At 62.2% G+C, this 21,108-nt stretch overlaps 2 protein-coding genes across 3 annotated transcripts; both read left to right on the plus strand.

The window, feature by feature from the left end:
• The first annotated feature begins 2,528 nt into the window (after nucleotides 1-2,528).
• cfap53 (cilia and flagella associated protein 53) lies at nucleotides 2,529-7,015 on the plus strand. The gene is made up of 8 exons (XM_088434206.1): nucleotides 2,529-2,991; nucleotides 3,989-4,222; nucleotides 4,276-4,449; nucleotides 4,735-5,038; nucleotides 5,458-5,676; nucleotides 5,787-6,003; nucleotides 6,503-6,605; nucleotides 6,673-7,015. The coding sequence occupies exons 2-8, from the start codon at nucleotides 4,011-4,013 to the stop codon at nucleotides 6,881-6,883; spliced, it is 1,440 nt and encodes a 479-aa protein (XP_088290332.1). The 5' UTR covers nucleotides 2,529-2,991; nucleotides 3,989-4,010; the 3' UTR covers nucleotides 6,884-7,015.
• A 508-nt stretch (nucleotides 7,016-7,523) lies between these two features.
• On the plus strand, nucleotides 7,524-21,103 carry myo5b (myosin VB). 2 transcript variants are annotated; one of them, XM_088434969.1, is made up of 39 exons: nucleotides 7,524-7,662; nucleotides 10,506-10,616; nucleotides 10,701-10,872; nucleotides 11,003-11,147; nucleotides 11,217-11,373; nucleotides 11,672-11,815; nucleotides 11,884-11,965; nucleotides 12,248-12,355; nucleotides 12,809-12,918; nucleotides 13,131-13,396; nucleotides 13,459-13,540; nucleotides 13,604-13,744; nucleotides 13,869-13,991; nucleotides 14,186-14,269; nucleotides 14,331-14,459; nucleotides 14,524-14,621; nucleotides 14,752-14,838; nucleotides 14,998-15,109; nucleotides 15,185-15,396; nucleotides 15,467-15,623; nucleotides 15,980-16,219; nucleotides 16,454-16,699; nucleotides 16,771-16,864; nucleotides 17,029-17,159; nucleotides 17,216-17,335; nucleotides 17,473-17,607; nucleotides 17,871-17,957; nucleotides 18,026-18,262; nucleotides 18,611-18,705; nucleotides 18,771-18,957; nucleotides 19,027-19,120; nucleotides 19,192-19,329; nucleotides 19,392-19,543; nucleotides 19,608-19,694; nucleotides 19,774-19,924; nucleotides 20,043-20,343; nucleotides 20,399-20,573; nucleotides 20,635-20,715; nucleotides 20,835-21,103. In XM_088434969.1, exons 1-39 carry the CDS (start codon nucleotides 7,633-7,635, stop codon nucleotides 21,024-21,026), a joined length of 5,493 nt encoding a protein of 1,830 aa, XP_088291095.1. In that variant the 5' UTR covers nucleotides 7,524-7,632; the 3' UTR covers nucleotides 21,027-21,103. The 2 variants fall into 2 exon arrangements, with proteins under 2 accessions (XP_088291095.1, XP_088291096.1); XM_088434970.1 differs by lacking the exon at nucleotides 7,524-7,662 and adding an exon at nucleotides 8,362-8,625.
• The last annotated feature ends 5 nt before the right edge of the window (nucleotides 21,104-21,108 follow it).

Below are 21,108 nucleotides of genomic sequence, written 5' to 3' on the forward strand. Positions count from 1 at the left end.
TGCCCTTCAGAAGTACACCCTAAATCCGTTTCTTCAGCTTCCTCCGTCTCAGCATCAGGACCAAAAGGTCCGCCATCAGTCCCTTACATTGGGTTTACTCCGGCACCCTCCGGTGAAACGCCTGCTCCATCGCTGATCATTACTTCTCCAGACACAAGATATATTACCTGTGACCAGCGTTACGATCGCAAGGGCCACGGACGCCGCCGGGGTCGCAAGGGCCAAGGACGCCGCTGGGGCCACAAGGGCCGTGGACGCAGCTGGGATCAAAAGGGCTGCCCTTCGGAAATACCCTCTAAATCGGTTGCTCAATTTTTCTCAGCCTCAACATTGGGAAGATACAATCCACCTTCAGTCCCTTACATTGAGGTTACTGCATCACCTTCCAAAAAACCTCCTGCTCCGTCGCCGATGATTAGCCTTCCAGTCATGACACACAGTGCTTGTGACCAACGTTATGACATGGGCTATGGACGCCGCTGGGGAAGCAAGAACCACCGACTCCGCCTGGGTCACAAGGGCCACGGACGTCGCCGGGGTCACGAGGGCCACGGACACAGCCGGAATCACAAAGGCTGCCCTTCAGGACCTCCGTCTGAATCGATCGCTACGCCTTCCCCAGTCTCAACATCAAGGAAATTCAGTCCACCTTTGGTTACGGACAAAGATTCGACTGCAGCACCTTCTGAAAAAACTCCTGTTCCAACTTTGATCAGTTCTGCAGAGGTGACTTGTGGCCAACGGTATCACGAGGGCCACGGTCGTCGCTGGGGTCGCGGAAATCGCGGGGGTGGTAAAGGCCAAGGACATAGTGGGTTCCACAAATGCCAAGGACTTAATTGGGGTCACAAATGCCAAGGACAGAGCTGGGGTCACAAGGACTGCCCTTTAGAAGCACTCTCTAAATCTTCTCTGGTACCAACGCTGGGAAAAAAGAGCCCCGCTTTGTCCCCTTCCATTGTCTTCACAACACCGCTGTCTCCCAAAACTCCTACCCCACCCATGATTATTACTTCTGGAGTGACAGCACATGGGCGTAATTGTGTTGACGGAGGCCACGGACATGGCTGGGCTCACAGGAGTGATGGAATCTGTGGGGGTCACGACGGCCACGGACACCGCTGGGGTCACAAGAGCCATAGACGACGTTTGGGCGACAAGGGCCACGGTCGCCGCGGGGGCTCCAAGGGCCACGGACGGCGTTCGGGCAACAAGGGCCACGGTCGCCGCGGGCGCGTCAAGGCCCACGGACACCTTTGGGGTAACAAGGGTCACGGACAACACTGGGTTCACAAAGGCCAAGGCCACAGCTAGCATCATAGTGGCCAAGGTTACTGGTCACGCGACAGAAAGTCCATCTCGGTCCCTTACTACAGCTTTAGTCTTTCCATGAAATAAAAAAAGTCCATTTTGAGTCCTTTCTGTTGGGTCCACCGACCAAAAATAACTCGTGCGGAGTCTCTGAGCACTACTCCTCCAGCGACATCTTACTCCCACTCGTCGGCGGTGTTGTATGGTCAGAAGGTCCGGCGACACAACTGAGGTCATGGGGACCTTGTCGATCCATCCCATTTCCTTATTCGCTCTCCAAAAGACCCTGGGTGCCACAGAGGCGTCAAAGGCTCCAGTTAAATGGAAGTCCCGTAAACCACAGCCATCGTCGCGGTCTCGAGATCTGCACTAAAGAACGTCCCTCTCAAGCTAAAGCTACAATTCATCTCAACGTTGGAGAATTACAGTCTGACCCCAACCTTTCCCATCCATCGTTCATTTCCTTCAACCCCCCCCCCCCCATGATCACTACTTCTCCAGTGCTAGCATATGGAAATAAACCTTTGCCCAAATCATTGCATGTCTCTTCTGTTGTCGTTGCTTCGAAGGCGGACTCATTTCAGCGTCCCAACATTTTCATTTCTAGCGCCGGAATAGCATCGATGTAAAATGGAAATAAAATGTTAAAACGTTAACATAGGCTCATGACAAAAATGGATGAAGCAGCAGCAAAGCAAAATTCATGATTTCAGTGTTAAAAGTCACGCAGAGCCGAGTACGCACAAATGCATTTTAATGGACGAGAAGGGAGAACCACTGCAATCGTTGGTCTCTCCCGCAAACCAAAAGCAAACGTTGCCCGTGCCGGGATTGGATTCTTTTCCCGTTTGAATGAACACCTTTTGGAATCATTTGTAGGGTTTCGCGTGACCTAGCTCATTTGATTAGTAGTTCCCTATAGCAAAAAAAGGGGGGAAAAAAGCAGGGAATGCACCACGTAGCGTCTAATTTGCAGGAGTGGGGAAACTTGATTTTTTTCTGTCATAATCTTACGTTAATACTTAACATTTTATTTCCATTTCATTCTTAGATCGTTTCCAGTTCAAAGAATATTACATAAAAGATAGTCGCCCCGTGGGTGGATGTCATAGATCGATGTTTCGTTTTGTTTATTTTTTTCAAAAGAAAACGTTCGTATCTTCCGGGCTTTCTTTCGTTGTCGAGTTGAACTATAAAGCAGGCACTCGGAAGCGCCCTCCTGCGCGCGAACGAGCGGGTTCGCCCCCTGCCTTCAGACAGCCGCGATAGGCTCCAGCCTCTTATTCACACTGCCCGTTTGCCGATCGCCTTTGATTCTTCTCCAAGGGCACTTCCGGCGTTTGTCATTTGCTGCTTCGGATTTGTACTCGTCGCTGTTCTTTTGACTCGAATGAAGAGTCTTTCGTCTTTTGCTCCGCTCCCATGTCGCATTTGGCGATCGGGCTTGCCGTTCCGTCGCCTCGCCGCGTTTCTCTTTGAATTGCCTCTTTTTCGAGAGGCCGGCGTGAAAACGAGTCGGTGACGCGACCGCGCGCTCCCGCCGTACGCTCGCGAGCGTCTTTGGCCTCGCGCGTGACGTCGGCGCCCCTGTTTACTCGTCACCCCGGCGACGCGGCGGCCGTGCCGAAAGGAGCCCGAAGAGCAGCCCGCTCACCCGCAGGAAGGCCGCCCCTCGACCAGGTGAGTCCGCCGCACGCTTCATCTTCTTTGACTTTTTAACCCTCTGCCGGAAGGAGATAAACGAAGTCGTTACTGGCCGGCGTCAACGCCAAAACGAACGTCAACGGAGCCGTTTGTCGAACACCGAGTGAACGTGAACGCGCCGTCCCGCAGGTCTGCCCCCTCCGAAAGTATGGCGAGGCGCATCACAGCCCCCGCGCGTCGGAAGTGCAGCCGAGCCTGCGCGCGCCTCCATTTGGCTGTGTAACCAAATTCAAGGCAAAATTTGGATAGTGCCTTGCTTACAAGCATGCGGCATTCCTAGTTTTGTTTTTTTTGTTTAAATGGGAGACGCATATTGAAATGCATGTGCGCCTGCACCGACAGTATGATCAAGAAGGATGCGCGCACAGGTAGCCCCCCCCCCTCGCGGCCATGCTTCCTACGCTCAAACGTTTTGCGTCTAACTCGGAAGTTTGCAAATAGAAGTTGACTCAGTCACGTTTATTGCGCAGCCCCCGATCACCAAAGGGCTCCACAGGTGAAAAGAGGTCATACGGAGACTTCTTTTCATCATTTAATCCACATTGGCATCCCAGAAGGGGAAGCGGAAACTCAGAAAGCCCAATCGGGGACAATAAGAAACCCTCAGCTGGGAGGGGCCCCCCTCCGGGCTCAACAGGTCCAAGCGGACGCCGAGCGTACGGCCGTCGTGCCGTTTCAGCAGGAAGACGCCTTGACGGCGGGCCGAGCCGTCGGCTCGTAGTCTGGCCCGGTGGGCGCGTCCTCTCAAAAGCGCCGCGGGGGAGGCGGTCCGCCTCACGAGCGGCGCCTCACGAGCGGCGCCCCACGAGCGGCGCCGGACGGCGGCGTTCAAATTCGGTCCTTTGTAACCCGCTCCTAATCGGGACGGGTTATCCGTTCGTCGCAACGAGGCCCGGCGAAAGCCGACAAAGGAAACGGACGGCCCAAAACCGTCCGCCGCAAACTCACGCTCGCTGTGGCGGTTCCGCCGCAGCCGGCGGAAAGCGGAGGAGAGGATGCTTCCGGCACGCCGCGCCATGCTGCTTCGCAAGAAGCAGGAGGAGGTGCGCCAGCGCGACGCCGAGTGCGCGCGCGAGCGCGAGGACTGCCGCATCAACAACTGCTGGCTGAAGACCAGCGAGGCCCGCAACGCGGCCCACACCGTCCGCCGGGACACGGACGACGTGATGATGCAGCACCGCTGCTCCGTCCACCAGCGCCAGCAAAGGTGAGCCCGGCCGCGCGCCCCGCGCCACCCCCCGCGTAACGCGCCGTCCTCAGGCTGCGAGAGCTTCTGGACCAGGAGGAGCGGCAGCTGGTGCTGGCGGCTCGCCGCGAGGAGGTCACGCCGCAGGAGAGGCAAAAGCAGATGCGCGAGCGGGCCAAGAGTCTGCACGACGCCAGGGAGGCGCATCGGAAGCAAGTGGCGGCGCAAAAGCTGGACCAGCAGTTCAGGTGGGCGCCCCTCCGTCGCCCTCGGACGGATTTTCCTCGATTCGAGGTGGAATCCCCGACCGGTTGACCTCGCCGACCGGAAACACTCGCGGGGGCGGGAGGCGGACTTTCTCCGACCGACTCTGGTCCCAGGGGATCGCCGGCCGAAAATCCCTCGCCCGCCTCTTCGCCCTCCTCGAACGGGAATCGGTCGAGTCCGACCGACTGCCGGCGCGTTTAGCTTTTCGAACGGAGAGCAAATGAATCGGAACGCCGGGCGACTTCTTCTCCCCGCTGTCCTGTCAGGCTGCAGTGCCAGGAACTCCGCGAGGCCCAGAGCAAGCGTCAGCTTTTGCAGATTTGCGAGGAGCGAACGGCCCAGCTGCGCAACCAGCAGGAGGGCGGGCGCGCGCGCAAGCGCGAGGACGAGATGTTCCGCCAGCTGTGGGAAGCGGACGCCCGCGCCAAGGAGGAGCGGGAGCGGCGCGAGGCGGCCGAGGCGCGGCGCTGCGGCCAGATGCAGATGGAGTTCCTGTGCCAGCAGATGGCCGAGGTCGAGCGGCTGAAGCGGAGCGAGCGCCTGGCCAGATTGGAGGAGGCGCGCCAGCAGGTCGGTGGCGGCGGCGTAGGCCGCAAATCCCGAATCCCTTCCCACCAGACTACCGCTACGCAGTCCGCCGAACGAGGCCGATGCTTAGCGCCCGATGGGATGCCCGTCCCCCTCGCCGCAAGCTAGCAAAAAACCGAGGCGTGGGCTCGGCGGTCGCGGCCCGATAGCGAACGTGGCCGCGTCTACCTATGGAAAAGTTTTGGTCCTCAAAGAAAAGCGGCTCACCGGGACCTCCGGGAGCCCCCGCCCTTCGGCGGCCGGCGCGCTTTTCTGTTTCTCGTACGCTAACGCGGCTTCAAAGTTTAACGCTAGCCCCGACGGGTGGACGACAACGCGCCACCGTTCCCTCGGGCCGATCTCGGCGGGGCCTCGGTCTCCGAACCCGGTTGGGGTTCACGGCCGCGCGGGCGTTCCCGCAGGAGGAGAAGCTGCAGCTCTTGCAGCGGCACGCTGAGCGCCAACGTCAGCTGGAGCAGGACAGGCAGACGGCCCGCCGCCACATGCTGGACGAGACCATGCGTCTGAAGACTGAGCGCGTGGCCAAGGAGCATCAGGAGGAGCTGCAGAGAGAACTGGAAATCGTGCGGCAGAAGCTCCAGGAGGAGTGTCAGGCCCAGCAGGAGCTAGCCGACAAGCGGGTCGGTGCACCTGCATCGCGCGCTCCCCGAAAGGGCGGACGTTAACGTCCGTCGGGTCGGGCTAGCCTTTTTTTCCTGAATTTCGTTCCTCCCTTTTGTTACCGCGGCAGGCGGAGATGAGGGACCAGCATCTGCGTTTCCATCGGTATTTGGCCGAGCACACGCTCAAACGGCAGGAGGAGGACGAGCGCATGGAGCAACTGATGGACGCCCACCTGAAAGAGGAGTGGGACAGACGGGCCAGGCTGAACCAGCTGCAGCAGGACGCCAGGGACCGACTGATGGACGAGGTCACGGAATCCCGACGGCTGCAGACCCGGCAGAAACGTAAGGAGGCGCGCCCGCCCGCTCGCACCGGGCCGGACGCTTTTTTGGGAGCGCGCTTTCGGCTTAGCCCGCGGGAGGCCAACGGGGTCGCGTCCGCCCGGCCGGAGTCGGACGCTTTCCAAGCGGCCGGATGTCCGACGTCCCGGCCCCCATGGCGTCGCGCCGCTCGGCTCTCCGGCTTCTCCCGCCGCCTCGCTTGACGCCGGTCGCAAATTTCAAGCGGCGCCCCCGACTTGAAATTGACCCGGTCCCTGCGGTCTTTCCGGGCGGCCTGGCTCTGTCCTCGTCCCCGCCGTGCGCTTTCACCGGTAAACCTCCCTTCCAAAGGATAAGCCGCAACGCCGATACGAAGCGCACGTGGGATTTGTAGTCTCCATTAAGGGCAATTCGAGCTTGTCGGAGCGCCCCGAGTGTCTGGCTTTCATCCGGTCGCCCGTCGCGCGCTCCCTCTCGCTCGTCGGCCGGACCGAGCCGGGCTCACCCGTCTTCGCCTCTGTAGAGGAGCGCGACGCCGAGAGGCGCGCCGACCTCGCCAAGGAGCGCTCGGAGATCGACGCCGCCGCGCGGGACGGGAAACGGGCCGACGAGGAGGCGTCCAAGAGGTGCGCGCGCCGCCTCTCCCGCGGCTTTCCGGCGACGAGGTCCGCGTGACCGCCCCGTCCCCCGCAGGCAGCGCGAGGCGCACGTGGCCTACCAGGTGGAGCTCCTGGAGCAGATGGAGCAGCGGCGGCTGCAGCGGAGGCAAGAGGAGCAAGAGGAGGAGAGGGAGCAGCGGCGCCTGCGGAAGATGGAGCAGGACAAGCTAGACAAGAAAGACCAGGTTCTGGCCCGGCCCCACGACGGCGTCCTGCACCCCTTTCGGAAGGCCGCCCGGCAGTGAGGGGGGGGCCGACCTCCGGTCCGCCTGCGTCGCTCCCGGCGCGTTTACTCAAGCGCACCTTGGCCACTCGCTATGGGGAGGACGTGCGCATTTATTTCAAGCGAAATGATTAAAATGACATCTCCAAAAGAAGCGCGGTCACGTTTTATGCGCGCATTTTACCACGATCTCCGCGCGCGCGACGCTTTTCGTTGCACGGGGCGTTTCAAAATGCTTGAGCCCGTTCTAAAAGGCCATATCTGGGAAGCTACTGGATGGATCTCAAACTAAATACGCTTGATGTTGAAGGTCAGAAGTTTTATTGGTTACATTTGCAAAGAAAAGTACAAATATTTGTTGGTTCTACGACTTGAGCGCCGCCTGTGACTGTGCGTGCAGATGGCCGTCCTGGCGATTTAACGATGCGTTTCTTGAAATCGGAGGTGCCAAGTCCTGATTTGTTTGGTACTTGGCGCCTTTGCAGAATTTGTGAAGAGGGCACGCTGCACTTTCTTGTTTCAAGTGAACGGCGCATATAAACGCACGCACGCACGTCTGTGCGGTGTGTGACGGACGACAGAACGATCCAGCGATAAATTGTCATGCAGTACACATGCCCACCTGACGTGGCGCTCGAGTGACGTTAGCGCTCGAGTGGGAAAATGGGTTCTGGGCGGGCCGCTTGGAATGAGCTCATACCTGCGGAGGGAGTGTACGGTTCAAGGAAGGCCGGTTTTGTCGGCTTCCCACACACCAACACATGAAGAAACATGAGCGTGAATTATAACCCTTATAAAAAGGTAAGCGCTCCTTTTTACAACACAACCTGCCTGTCTGCATCCAAACGTCGCAGGATGTAGGGCGTACACATTTTTCAAATGTTTTATGGCAAAACGTCGGTTGGTAACATGTAAATAAGTAAGCCGAAAAGGACACCCTAACCCTCGGAGACGGGTTATGTAAAAAAAAAGATTCATTCAATAATATTTTTTGTGAACGTTTGCAATTTGTCCTTTTAAAAAGGACAACTTAACATGAATCAAAACGTCAACACCAGGTACGTATAATTGGAAAGGTTTAACGAGCTAACTGAAATATGTAATATAAGGTATAATATAGAGCAGAAGCGTTCGTTCGGAACAAAGAATCGAAAACGTCTGGTTCGGCGAAACGGTTACAAAGTTGAAAGGACTAAACGGCAAATCGTGAAAATTGTCGGTTAGAGCAGAAAGGGCAAAGCAACGCGAACGTAAAGAATTCAGGAAAGAAAAACGGAAAACTACAAAGGAGTTGAGGGTAGTTGAGTCAAAAGATGAAAAGAGGGCCAGTTTATTCAACGAAATCAACAAAAATGAAGACGTTGACGAGGTTTATGTGGAGTCCGCACAAGTCAGCGTCGGGTCGACGTCACGCGCGACGTCACGGCGGGCGTCCAATCGCAAGTCGAGCACCTGCGCGCCGAGCCAGGCCCCCCCCCCCGGTCCCTCTACTGTCTCTTTAAGCGATGCGCGTGCACGCCAAAAAAGTCGGCCGGGTGCCGTCCGCCCACCAAACAAACTCGGCGGGCGCGCGGGCGCTCAAGTTTTCCTTTCCGAGAACAGGAAAAGGACGTCGTCGGCAAAAGTGCGGAAGTACCCGCCCCGATGCACCTGCCGTAAGGCGCTTCCGGGTCGGACGCGCGCTCGCGCCTGGACTTTGGCGGCGCGCTGTCTGACGGGGACGAAAGAAAGCCGAACATGTCCGTCGACGAGCTCTACACGACGGTGAGTCAGCGGACGCCAAACGAGCCGTCGCTCGCGTTCGTACGTGAGCCGAGCCGAACGGAGCGGGAAGGGAAGCCCCCGTCGCTCACCTGCCGCCGACGGCCAACAAAGATGACGCCCTTCTTCCCGCTTCGCCTGGCGCTCGCGTCTGCGGCGAAGTCGCTCGAAGTCGGGGAAGGCGCTCGAGGTCGGGGAAGGCGCTCGGGGTCGGGGAAGGCGCTCGGGGTCGGGGAAGGCGCTCGAAGTCGGTCGCGTTCCTTGTCGCGAGCCGGCCCTCGCGTGTGACGAGCGAGTGGACGAGCCCGGAGACGAACTCGGAGACGAACTCGGAGACGAACTCGGAGACGAACTCGGAGACGAACTCGGAGACGAACTCGGAGTCGAGCGGTCACCGCTCCCGCTTCGGCCGAGTCAAAAGCGCCGTGGCGCGCGAGGGGGACCGCGGCCCCGCTCGTGCCGGCCCAGGACGCTTCCTAAACGGGGAGACTGAGCAAACGGCAACCCTTTGCCACATTGACACGAAGCCGCTTGAAACCTGCCGGGGTTGACCCTCTCGTAGAAGAGCTCTGTTTTTGGAGGGCTGGCAGCAGACGGGGCCGCCCGTCTGCCGGCGCGCTCCTCGCCGTTTGGTCCTTATGACAGGCGAGGAAACCTAATCGGGCGTTTTGTCGTGCTTGCCGGCTCTTACTTTTACTTTTCCGCGCGGTCGGCCTCGCGCAACGGGTTTGTTCGCCGAGCCGCGCGCCCGGGCCGACTTGGAGAGACTTTGGCCCTGTTCACTATGGCTGCGGGCTTGCCCGGCACCGCCGCGCGCCGCGACTTTCCCGTGGGATCGGAGCGCGGCCTTTGACCGGACCGCTCCCAAACGCCGTTTGTCTTTGAGTGCGCGCGCTAGCGCGGAAGCCAAAGGCCCTTCGGCCACCCCTGGAATTTAGCGGTAATGAGCAAAAGCGCAAGTTGCCCAAGTCCAGGAAAGGGTCGGCGGTTCGCCGGGAAGTCAAGTCGCCGGCGGCTGTCCCGAGAAGGCAAGTCGCCGGCAAGTGGCCGGCAAGTGGCCGGCAAGTGGCCGGCAAGTGGCCGGCAAGTGGCCGGCAAGTGGCCGGCGGTCGTCCCGAGTTACCGCTCAGCTCGGCCGCCTGCATTTCTCCCCGGCCTTTTGGCCCTCTGCGTCGGCGGCCTTTCGGTAGCCACGAGTCTGGGAGAAGCGCCGCGTGCGCTTCTCATCGCCGAGAATTTTCCCGTGTAAGGTGCATTTCCAAATGCCGGTGTCAAAACTCTTCGGCTAGAAACGAAAACGTCAGTCATGTAGGGTCATTACAGCTGAAGCGTGCGTGTGTTGGTGTCGGCACGTGTTTGTATGCGAGCGTGCGTCCGCATGGGTGCGCGTGCTCGTTGGTGCACCGGACAGATTTTGTAACTGCATGCGTGCGTTTCTAAGTGTTTGCGCGCCGATGCTATGCTAGTGAATGAGCGTGCGCCCAAATTTGTGTGCGTGTGCATGCACATCTTTGCGCGGGTCAGCTTGCGCGTTGAGTTCCCGTACACCTCGAGCCGCAGCTTCCTCTCGGCGGGTGGAGCCGGCTGGCGGTTGAGGGACGCCTCAAATCTTTTCTTTGTTGTCGATGGTTTCTCATTGGCCACGTCGCTTCCCGTCTTTAGACCTGCCTTGCCCCCATTGCGGACTTCGGGAGGCCAGTTCCCTATCAGTCTACGCCCTCTTTCTTCTTCTTCTGCGTTTGTGATGCGCCGCGGCGCTCCGCCCCCTCCTGGCGTCGTCCGTCCTGGCGGGACGCTTGAAGCTCGCTCCCTTTCCGCGCAAACCTGGACGACAGCTTTTCCTTGACCCCGTGTCGCCGCGCGCGCCTGTTTGTGCGTTTCAGCAAACGCGGGTATGGATCCCGGACGAGGAGAACGTGTGGAAGGCGGCGGAGATCGTCCGAGACTTCAAGCGAGGAGAGTCGGCGCTGCACCTGTGCCCGGAGGACGGCGCGGTAAGCGGTTTTCTCGTCACGCAGACCCCCGAGCCCCCTCGGCCGGCCGGGCCGGGCCGGGCCTGACCCCGTCATGCGTCCCAGCCGTTAGAATACCCGGTGGGCCCCAAGAGCAACCCCATGCCCTTCCTGCGTAACCCCGACATCCTGGTGGGTGAGAACGACCTGACGGCGTTGAGCTATCTCCACGAGCCGGCCGTGCTGCACAACCTCAGAGTGCGATTCCTGGAGTCCAACCACATCTACACCTACTGCGGTCAGCGCCGCCTCCTCCTCGGCCCGGAGCCGAAGGGAGCCCCCGAAGCGGCCCGGAGCCGAAGGGAGCCCCCGGAGCGTTCGCGCTCCTCGAGCGAGTCTCTCATCCGGTCTTGCGTCTGCGCGCGCAGGCATCGTCCTCGTGGCCATCAACCCGTACGAGGAGCTGCAGATCTACGGCGAGGAGGTGATCAACGCCTACAGCGGGCGGAACATGGGCGACATGGACCCGCACATCTTTGCCGTGGCCGAGGAAGCCTACAAACAGATGGCCAGGTGGGAGCTTGGATGCGGCGCCCGGGGGCGGCCGGGTTCGCCGTCACGTCCCGCCCTTGTGGCCCTCAGGGACGAGAGGAACCAGTCCATCATTGTGAGCGGAGAATCGGGAGCGGGGAAGACGGTTTCCGCCAAGTACGCGATGAGATTCTTTGCCACCGTCGGAGGATCTGCCAACGACACCAACGTGGAAGAGAAAGTCCTCGCTTCCAACCCCATCATGGAGGTCAGTCTCGTCCCCTGGCGGCCAGCCTGAAGTTCGGGAGCGGACTCTCGCGCGAGTACGGCCCGCTCCGCCGCGTGGTCTAGCCCGGGACGGTACGTTCCACCCCGGTCACGATGTGCGTGTTCGGTCTCACACGCGGTGCTGGGTCTAGTCCGGTCCGGTCTCCGCTTCGCGGTAGACGACGGGGGGGGGGAAGGTTGTTTTGTGTCGCATTCGGGGCACCGGAGGAGAACGCCCAGGTGGCCTTGGTCCGCTGGACGCCCTCGCTTCCTTTCTTCTCGCTTTTGTCTGCGTTCAGGCCATCGGGAACGCCAAGACCACGAGGAACGACAACAGCAGTCGCTTCGGGAAATACATCGAGATCGGCTTCGATCGCAGCTACCACATCATAGGCGCCAACATGCGGACGTACCTGCTTGAGAAGTCCAGGGTGGTCTTCCAGGTGGGAGGGACCTTGCCGAAGTAAGGAGTGGAACCTCGCTCAGCGCGCCTGCAATGTTTCTGTTGCAGGCTGAAGATGAGCGCAATTATCACATCTTCTACCAGCTGTGCGCGTCCGCCTCTTTGCCCGAGCTGCAGGACCTGAGCCTCAGTGAGTCTTCTCCTTTCTTTGCGAGCCGAGCTCGGCGCGGCGCGGCGCGGCGCGGATGTTTTGGGGACCTCTGAAGGAAGCTGAACTCGGGAAGGAAGCGAGTCGTCGAGCGCGCTCTCGTGCCTAAGCGGAGCGCCGCAGACGGACAAGTTCGGGGAGGGTCGCTTGTTCGCCCTGTTGGTCCAACGTTAATTTACGTCTTCGTCGGATGATTCCCGAGCCGGCCGGGCTCCGACTTCCTGCAGCTCGCCGCCCCATCCCGTTTCTCTCCTTTGCCACCAGCCGGCGCCCAGGACTTTGCGTACACGTCCATGGGCGAGAACATCTTCATCGAGGGCGTGGACGACGCCGAGGACTTGGACAGGACCAGGCGGGCCTTCCGAATGCTGGGTAACTCCTTCGCCTTGGCGGCCGGCCAAAAATCCGCAGGCATCAAAGACCGGGAGACCGCCCGGCCCGCGAGCGTCGACGAAACGAGTTGGCGCGGTAAAAATGGTTCGCCCCGTCGACCGAGCGGGAACGGTCCACGCCGCTACGCAGATTAGGAGGATTTGTGCACCGCGCTACATAAGTCCCAAAAACAAGAAGAAAAAAATGTAGGCCAATTTGGGGTAAGAATCGCCTTCTCGTTTAAGACCTTAAACGGTTTCTTCTTTGAAATCACCGGCGTCAAAGTCCAGTCGCCCGTTGCTCTTCTGCGGGGTCTTCAATGAATCGTTCGGGCTCCGCGAGACCTTGCTTCCCGGGGCCGGGCGAGCAAAGTCTTTGTTGTGGAACGGACGCCCGGGAGCGGGAACGGGAGCGAATGCGCCGCGTCTTCTCATGCCGCGTGTGCGCGCGCAGGCATCAAAGACGCCAGCCAGAACGCCATCTTCAAGGTCCTGGCGGCCGTCCTGCATCTGGGCAACGTGGAGATCTACGCCGAGAGGGACGGCGAGTCCTGTCACGTCTTGGTGCGAGCCGCCTTGGCTTCCTTTCTTCGCTCTCCCTCCGGGATCCGCCGGAGGCGCGCCTTTTGCCTTTGTTTCCTCGAGCGAGCCCTTATCCGACAACCGACTCGCGCCTCTCTCGCTTTCCTGGCCCATGTTTCCAAGCGCATCGGCGACGTTTGCCGGGTTTCGCTCCGGCCGCGGGCGGGCTAAGGTCACGCCCCTTTTGCTTGCAGAGCGACGACGTCCACCTGGGACACTTCTGCAGGCTCCTGGGCCTGGAGCCCCCTCAGATGGAGCGCTGGCTGTGCCACAGGAAATTGGCCACGGCCTCGGAAACCTACGTGAAGAACATGTCGGCCCAGCAGGCGGCCAACGCCCGCGACGCCCTGGCCAAGCACATCTACGCCCGCATGTTCGACTGGATCGTGGCGCACATCAACTTGGCGCTGCGCGCCGCCTCCAAGCAGCACTCTTTCATCGGCGTGCTGGACATCTACGGGTAGGACCGGGGGGCGGGCGGGCGGGCGCGGAGCGCCGGCCCTAAGAGCGTGCCGCCCGCAGGTTCGAGACCTTCGAGTGCAACAGCTTCGAGCAGTTCTGCATCAACTACGCCAACGAGAAGCTGCAGCAGCAGTTCAACTCGGTGAGGCCTCGCCCGTCGCGCTCCCGCCCCGCTCGTTGCGACGGATGCCTTGCGCGTGTGCAGCACGTCTTCAAGCTGGAGCAGGAGGAGTACATGAAGGAGCAGATCCCCTGGACTCTCATCGATTTCCACGACAACCAGCCCTGCATCGACCTGATCGAGGCGCGACTGGGCGTGCTGGACCTTCTGGACGAGGAGTGCAAAGTCAGTGGCTTCGACTTGCCCGCTTGCTTGTTTTCTTTCCGTCATAGCCATACGCTGGAAAACCTTCTCCTCCGACTTTTCTCGACTTTGGCCTCGTGTGGCCCCCCTGTCGTCGGGCCGGCAGGTCCCCAAAGGAACGGATCAGAACTGGGCTCAGAAGTTGTACAAGCGCCACTCGTCCAGCCCCCACTTCGAGAAACCCCGAATGTCCAACTCGGCCTTCATCATCGTCCATTTCGCCGACAAGGTGAGCGACGGCGGTTCCTTCCGGGCGAAAAAGTCTCTACTTCCTTTTATTCCCTTGAATAAATATTTTTGTACACGTCCGGTGCTTTTTTGGTTTGGGGTCGGGGGAGGGGGGGTTCCCCTCGCCTATTTTCCACGCATCGAATGTTTACCTGCGTTTGGGAGCCGACGAGTTACCCGCGCCGCGGCCCCCAGGTGGCGTACGAGTGCGCCGGCTTCCTGGAGAAGAACCGGGATACGGTGTACGACGAGCAGATCAACATCCTCAAGGCCAGTAAGGTGAGCCGTCCCCCGCTCCCTTCCGTCATCCGGCGCGGCGCCCGCCTCACCTCCGCCTCAGCTTCAGTTGGTGGCCGACCTATTCGCCGAGGAGGACGCCGGCCCCAAATCCGCCCGAACCAACGTGCGGCCGGCCAGGTCGGCGCCCAGGCCCCCCAACAAAGAGCACAGGAAGAGCGTGGGCCTGCAGGTGAGCCGGCACGGCGCTGGCGGGCCCCGTCTCGCCAGTGGCGTTGACGCCCGCCCTGCTTCAGTTCCGCAGCTCTCTGCATCTCCTGATGGAGACGCTAAACGCCACCACGCCGCACTACGTGCGCTGCATCAAGCCCAACGACCGCAAGGAGGCTTTCTCGTGAGTCCCGCGCCACGTGCGGGCGTGACGTTTTTTTGCCGCCGCTCGGACATGGCGGCAAGAAGCCGGCCCGTCGCCCGCGCCTCCCCGTTTGCCGGCCTCTCGGCTTAGCCGCGACTGACGTCGGCAGGTTCGACTCGGGCCGGGCCGTGCAGCAGCTGCGAGCCTGCGGCGTCCTGGAGACCATCCGGATCAGCGCCGCCGGATACCCGTCCAGGTCGCACCCTCCCCTTTTTTACTCCCGTTCGATCGACGCTCGCTTCATGGCTTCAGTAATCAGATCGATCCGTAGCGGACAAATTTTTGCTCCCCGCTTCCATCGCCGCGGCCAGTTCTTTGTTCCTCAAGGCGACTCAAGTGACCCGTGTGCGCTCAGGTGGACGTACGGCGACTTCTTCAGCAGGTACCGCGTGTTGCTTCGCAAGTCGGACGTGTCGTGCCCGGACAAGAAGTTAGTGTGTCAGAAGCTCCTGGCGACGCTCATCAAGGTGAGCGCCAACGTCACAAATTCCGGAGGCGGCTTTGCGGCGCCCGCTTACGCGGCCTTGTGGACGGGGGGCCAGGAAGGAGACATGTTCCAGCTGGGGAAGAGCAAGATCTTCTTTCGGGCGGGTCAGGTGGCCTACCTGGAGAAGTTGCGTGCCGACAAGTTCCGCGCCGCCTGCATCGCTGTGCAGAAGACGGTGCGCGGGTGGCTGCAGAGGCTGCGCTACCGCAAGATCCGCAAATCCGTCATTCTGTTGCAGAGATACGGCCGGGGCTACCTGGCGCGCAGGTGGGCGCCGCCCTCGCGGTCTGGCCGCCGCCGGCCTTTCTCAGGCGGCTTCTTTGACCTCCGACCCCAGGTACGCCGAATACTTGCGGCTGACGCGCGCCGCCCTGGTGTGCCAGAAGAACTACCGCATGGCGAGGGAGCGCCGCGCCTTCCTGAAGGTGCGGCTGGCCGCCGTCACCATTCAGGCCTTCGCCCGAGGGATGTTCACGCGTCGCATCTACCGTGAGGTAAGGCGCGCTTCCCGCCCCTTCTCGCCGTCGGCCGCGCCACCTCCCCGTTGCTTTGCTCCGTTTTGCCCCATCGCGGCCCCCTTCCAAAATATTCGCTCGCAACGCCGGCCCTGTTGAGTCCTGCGATGCGGGAACGTCACCAGCGGCGTTTTCGGACGGCGTTTGAATTCTCCGGACTTAATAACCCGCGCTCGTCCGCTGAGACTAACCCCGGCCGTAAACGGGAGGCGTGCGTGTCGCCGGCGTAGCGTTCCGCCGGTGAACACGCAGAGCGGCGTGCGAACGAGGTCACGCCGCGGCCGAGGACAAAGGGGCCCATTGTGAGCGGAGCCGCTCGCGCCTTCTGTTCCCAGTTCCTGCTGCACCACAAGGCCCTGATCATCCAGAGGTGCGTGCGCGGCTGGCTGCAGAGGCTCAAGTACCGGCGCATGTGGCGGGCCGCCGTGGTGCTGCAGTGCGCCTTCCGGCGCGCCCGGGCGCTGCGCCGCTTCAAGGCCCTCAAGACCGAGTCGCGCTCGGGCCAGGGCCTCAAGAAGCTCAACGCGGGCATGGAGAACAAGATCGTGCAGCTGCAGAGGAAGATGGACGACCAGGTACCCCCGCTCAAAAGCGCCCCTCAAGGCTTTCTTGGCTTTCCGCGAACATCCCCGAGGCTCTCGCTGCGCTTCTCTTACTTTTCATGAGCTTTGCTCTTCTTACTGAGGTGCTCCCTCTCCGGTTACTTTTCCTTTACGGAACGCGGCGCCAAGTATCGCCTTGTCAAACGTCAAACAAACGTGGCGTAGAAGATGAAGAAGCGTACCTTGGGCTTGTTTTGCCACTCGCAGGGCAAGGAGTACCGCGAGCAGAACGAGCAGCTCCTGCGGGCCAACACCACTCTGGGCACCGAGCTCAGTCGCGTGCAGCAGCAGCTGCAGCAGCTGCAGCAAGCGCGCGGCCAGCAGGGCGGCGCCGCTCAGCTGACGGCGCTGCGGGCCGAGCTGGAGGCGCTGGGCGGGCAGCTGGACGGGGCCCGGGCCCAGAGGGGCCAGATGGAGGAGCGCCACGCCGCCGAGAAGCTGGCCCTGACCAAGGTGAGCGCCCGCTCGCCGGCGCCGCCCGCTCCCGCCCGCCTGACGGGCCGCCGTCCCGTCCGTCTCGCCAGAGGGTGGCCGAGCTGGAGGACGAAAACGCGCTGCTCAAGTGCCAAAAGGAAGAACTCAACCAGAAGATCAAGACGCTGTCGAGCCGCGCTCAAGGTCAGCCCGCCGCCGCCGCCGCTATGCGAGGGTCGGGGGGGTTCTCGCTTTCGCGGGGACCGCCCGCTTCGCATGGCGGCGTCCGCCGCTGCGGGTTTCCAAGCCTTGACTGTGGATCCGGCCCACCGCCGCGTCCTTTTGAAACTGCGCGTGCGTGCGCGCAGAGGACGTGGGGAGCGCCTTGCTGCGCGCCGAGATGGACGCCGAGCGCCGGCGCTACCAAAACCTCCTGAAAGAATACTCCCGAATGGAGCAGAGATACGACAACCTGAAGGAGGAAGTTTCTCTGGCCAAGGTAGGCCCGGCCGCGGCTGGGAAAAGGGTGTGGCTCGACCTCTGACCTCCGCGCAGTTCCAGCCGGGCCACCACCGAAGCTCGTCCAATCAGAGCAGCCTGGAGACGGACTCCAACTACACGTCCATCTCCACCTCGGAGGCGGGAGACGCCGACGACGCCCTGCAGCAGGTGGAGGTGGGCGCGCCCGCCGGCCCGCTTACGCCGGAGCCCGCCCCCGTTTTGCAGTCCGGCTCGGCCTTATGCCCTGCGGCCCAACGATGCCGGCGGCCAGAACTGTATTTTGAGGCGCGCTTGTCGCCGCCCGCGTGCAGGAGATGGGCGCCGACAAAGCGGCCATGGACATGGGCGTCTTCATCAAGCTGCAGAAGCGCGTGCGAGAGTTGGAACAGGAGAGGAAGCGACTGCAGGCCGGCCTGGAAAAGATGGACGAGGCGGCCAGGAACAAGGTCAGGCCGAGCGAAATGCCGCATTCGGGCGCGGACTTGCGTGCGCCCCGCGGCACGACGGGAAGTCACGCCTCGCCCGCGGTGGAATGCCGTACAAATTGCCAACAATTTGCATCCAATTTCAAAGCTACTTGCGGAATATGCCAAACGCCGGAATCGTTCGTAATTCGGTCGTAGTTACTTTCCTCCCGGGGCTCGGCGCCGCACGCGAGACGGGGCCCCTTTCCGTTTCAAACCCTAAACCGAGCCCGCTCCGCTCGCAGGACGGCGAGGAGGAGGCGGCCAAGGGCGGCAGGAGCGCCGCCGAGGCCGAGCAGGACGCCGCAGACCTGGCCTACAATAGCCTGAAGGTAGCGGTGGCGTCGGAGGGAGGAAAGGTCGGCCGCCGCCTTTGGTCACGCCGTCCCCTCGCCGCCAGCGTCAGGAGCTGGAGCGGGAGAACCGGCAGCTGAAGGAGGACCTGGATGATCTGCGGCGCAGCGTGGGCCGACCCGCGGCCGACAACGGGGACGAGGCCTCGCGCCGGCTGAGGGACGGCTACGACGTGCTGATGAGTCAGCTCAAGGCGGCCAACGAGGAGCTGGACGCGCGCAAGGAGGAAGTGGTCATCCTCCGCACCCAGCTGGTGGGCGCCGCCCAGCAGCGCGACCCTCAGGTCAGCGTTAGGGGTCGGGGTCCGCCGGGTCTCAGCCGCTCGCCGGAAGAGAGAAACAGCAATCCGCAGCGAGACTGAGAGAACGGACAAACTGTTAAGCCTCCACAAAAGCGCTTTCTACGTGACAAAAGTCTGAAGGGTACAAATCGAAGTAAAGGGGCGGCCGATCGAATGAGTGCCCAAAAGCTTACTCGAGGAAAAAGGACAGAAGTAGACTAGTCTGAAAATTTCAAACGATTTTGAAAGGGGTAGGCAAAAGAACGAAACCCCGACCGCGCCGGGCACCGACCCGAGCTCAAAAAAGCCGAGCGGACGGCGGCCCTTTAACGGCGCCGGGTGCCGTTCCAGGGGCAGGACGTCGCCGACCTAGCGGACGCGGCCGCGCTGCCCTCGGACCAAGAGCGGGCCGCGGAGCTCCACCGCCAAGTGTGCCAGGCCAACAAGTAGGTGGGCCTCCCGGCCAGGTCGCCGCCTTCCTCCCGGCCCTCACGCCGCCTTTGCGGGCCAGGCTCCTGGAGGAGCAGCTGGAGTCGCGCGGCCAGGAGGCGCAGGGGCTGCGGGCCCGGCTGGAGGCGCTCAAGGAGGAGCTGGACAAGAAGCAGGAGGCGCTCAACTACGCCACGTCCTTGTCGCCCGAGGCCCTGCTGGAGTACAGCGTGCAGCTGGAGATCACCAGGCTCACCGACGACAACCTGGTGGGCGCCCGCCGCCGCCGGCACATCCTCCTAGGCCGCCTCGACGTGACGTGCGGGTTTCGCGCGCAGGACCTGAAGGAGCTCCTGGAGAAAATGGAGAAGAACGAGCGCAAGCTGAAGAAGCAGCTGCGGCTCTACATGAAGAAAGTCCAGGAGCTGGAAGGTGAGCGGCCGGCGCCAGACCGCCGCTTAGCCCGGCGCCGCCGCGCCTGACGCCCTCACGCCTGTCGCCAGCGAGCCGCGGCGGCGCCGCTCGCGCCAAGTCCGACCTGGGTCGTCACGTCACGCTCCAGCGCAAGGAGAAAGACTTCCAGGGCATGCTGGAGTACGACCCCGAGGACGAGCCGCTGCTCGTCAAGACGCTGGTCGCAGGTGGGACGCGATTCCCGCTTTTTCGCTCCGCGGGCGCGTCACGCGATTCCCGCTTTTTGCAGACATGCGCCCGGACATGTTGTCGGGCAGCGTCCCGTGCCTCCCGGCCTACATCCTCTTCATGTGCGTGCGCCACGCCGACTACGTCAACGACGACCGCAAGGTGGAGTCCCTGCTCACCTCCGCCATCAACGCCATCAAGCGCGTCCTCAAGGTGAGAGCGCCGCCGGCCGCCCCGCTGACTGCCGGCCCGCTAACTGCCGGCCCGCCGCGCGCAGAGGAACGAGGACTTTGAGACCACGTCCTTCTGGCTGGCCAACACCAGCCGCCTCCTGCACTGCCTCAAGCAGTACAGCGGCGACGAGGTGAGTGAGCGCGCCGCCCCGCCCCGCCCCGCCCCGCCCCGCCTCTCCGGGCGCCGGCTGAAGCCCGGACCGCCCGCAGGCCTTCGCGGTCCAGAACACGGCCAAGCAGAACGAGCACTGCCTGAAAAACTTCGACCTGGCCGAGTACCGGCAGGTGCTCAGCGACCTGTCCATTCAGATCTACCAGCAGCTCATACGCATCGCCGAGGCCGCCATTCAGCCCATGATCGGTCCGTGCGCGCCGGCTTCCCCCTCGCGCTCCCCGGCTCGTGGAGCCCGTTAGGAAACGGGGCGCGGCGATCGGCCGCGGAACGCCCCCGTTCCACGGCGGCCTCTTCTCGTCCTCAGTGTCGGCCATGTTGGAGAGCGAGAGCATCCCGAGCCTGGCGGGCGTCAAGCCCGCCGGCTACCGGAACCGCTCGTCCAGCGTGGAGCAGGACGGCGCGGGCGGCGGGGCGGGCGGCTACACGCTGCGGGCGCTGATCCGCCAGCTGAGCCTCTTCAACGGGATGATGAGCGAGCACGGCCTGGACCCCGAGATCGCCGGCCAGGTGGTCCGCCAGCTCTTCCACTGCGTCAACGCCGTCACGCTCAACAACATCCTGCTGCGCAAGGACGTCTGCTCCTGGAGCACCGGCATGCAGCTCAGGTGAGAGGCGGCCTTCGGCCCGCCCCGCCCCGCCCTGACCCGCGCCCGTGCGCAGGTACAACACCAGCCAGATGGAGGAGTGGCTGCGCGCCAACAAGCTGTACCAGACGGGGGCGGCGCAGGCGCTCTGCCCCATCATCCAAGCGGCTCAACTGCTGCAAGTCAAGAAGAAGAGCTCGCAGGACGCCGACGCCATCTGCTCGCTTTGCACCGCCCTCAACTCCCAGCAGGTGCTTTGCCCCCGGCCGGCGGCGACGGCGGGCGCCCGCTGACGTTCCTCTCTGCCCGCAGATCGTCAAGATCCTCAACTTGTACACGCCGCTCAACGAGTTTGAAGAGCGCGTCACCGTCTCCTTCATCAGGAACATACAGGTCACGCGCCCGCCACGGCCCGCGCTTGTTTGGGAGCGCGCCCGCGCTTGTTTGGGAGCGCGCCCGCAATGTGGCCTGAGTGCGCGCGGAGCCCGAAAGTAAGCGGCCTGTCTGTGCAGAAGCAACTCCAGGAGCGCGAGGCGGCGACGGCGGCGGGCGAGGCGGGCGACGCGGCCAAGGACGCCCCCCAGCTGCTGGTGGACACCAAGCAGACCTTCCCGCTGCTCTTCCCCTACGCGCCGTCCTCCCTGGGCCTGGAGACGCTCCACATCCCCGCCTCGCTGGGACTCCACTTCCTGCTCAGGGTCTGAAGAGGGAGCCGCCTTTTACCTCCGGGGACTTTGCCGCCCGCGCACCCCTTTTGTAAAATACATTTGCCTTTCAAGGACGCGG

This window comes from Hippichthys cyanospilos, chromosome 15 (assembly GCF_059441005.1).
Source record: "Hippichthys cyanospilos isolate Australia breed blue-spotted pipefish chromosome 15, RoL_Hcya_1.0, whole genome shotgun sequence".
Classification (NCBI taxonomy): Eukaryota; Metazoa; Chordata; class Actinopteri; order Syngnathiformes; family Syngnathidae; genus Hippichthys; species Hippichthys cyanospilos.

Excerpts from the sequence above, each read along its gene's own strand:
- cfap53 (XM_088434206.1), top strand. The coding sequence starts at position 4,011 with ATGCTTCCGGCACGCCGCGCCATGCTGCTTCGCAAGAAGCAGGAGGAG. Across the intron at positions 5,677-5,786 it reads AGGAGCTAGCCGACAAGCGG|GCGGAGATGAGGGACCAGCA; the intron begins GTCGGTGCACCT and ends TTACCGCGGCAG. Across the intron at positions 6,004-6,502 it reads GCTGCAGACCCGGCAGAAAC|AGGAGCGCGACGCCGAGAGG; the intron begins GTAAGGAGGCGC and ends TCGCCTCTGTAG.
- myo5b (XM_088434969.1), top strand. The coding sequence starts at position 7,633 with ATGAGCGTGAATTATAACCCTTATAAAAAG. Across the intron at positions 14,270-14,330 it reads ACATCCTCAAGGCCAGTAAG|CTTCAGTTGGTGGCCGACCT; the intron begins GTGAGCCGTCCC and ends CCTCCGCCTCAG. Across the intron at positions 18,706-18,770 it reads CAAGTGTGCCAGGCCAACAA|GCTCCTGGAGGAGCAGCTGG; the intron begins GTAGGTGGGCCT and ends TTTGCGGGCCAG.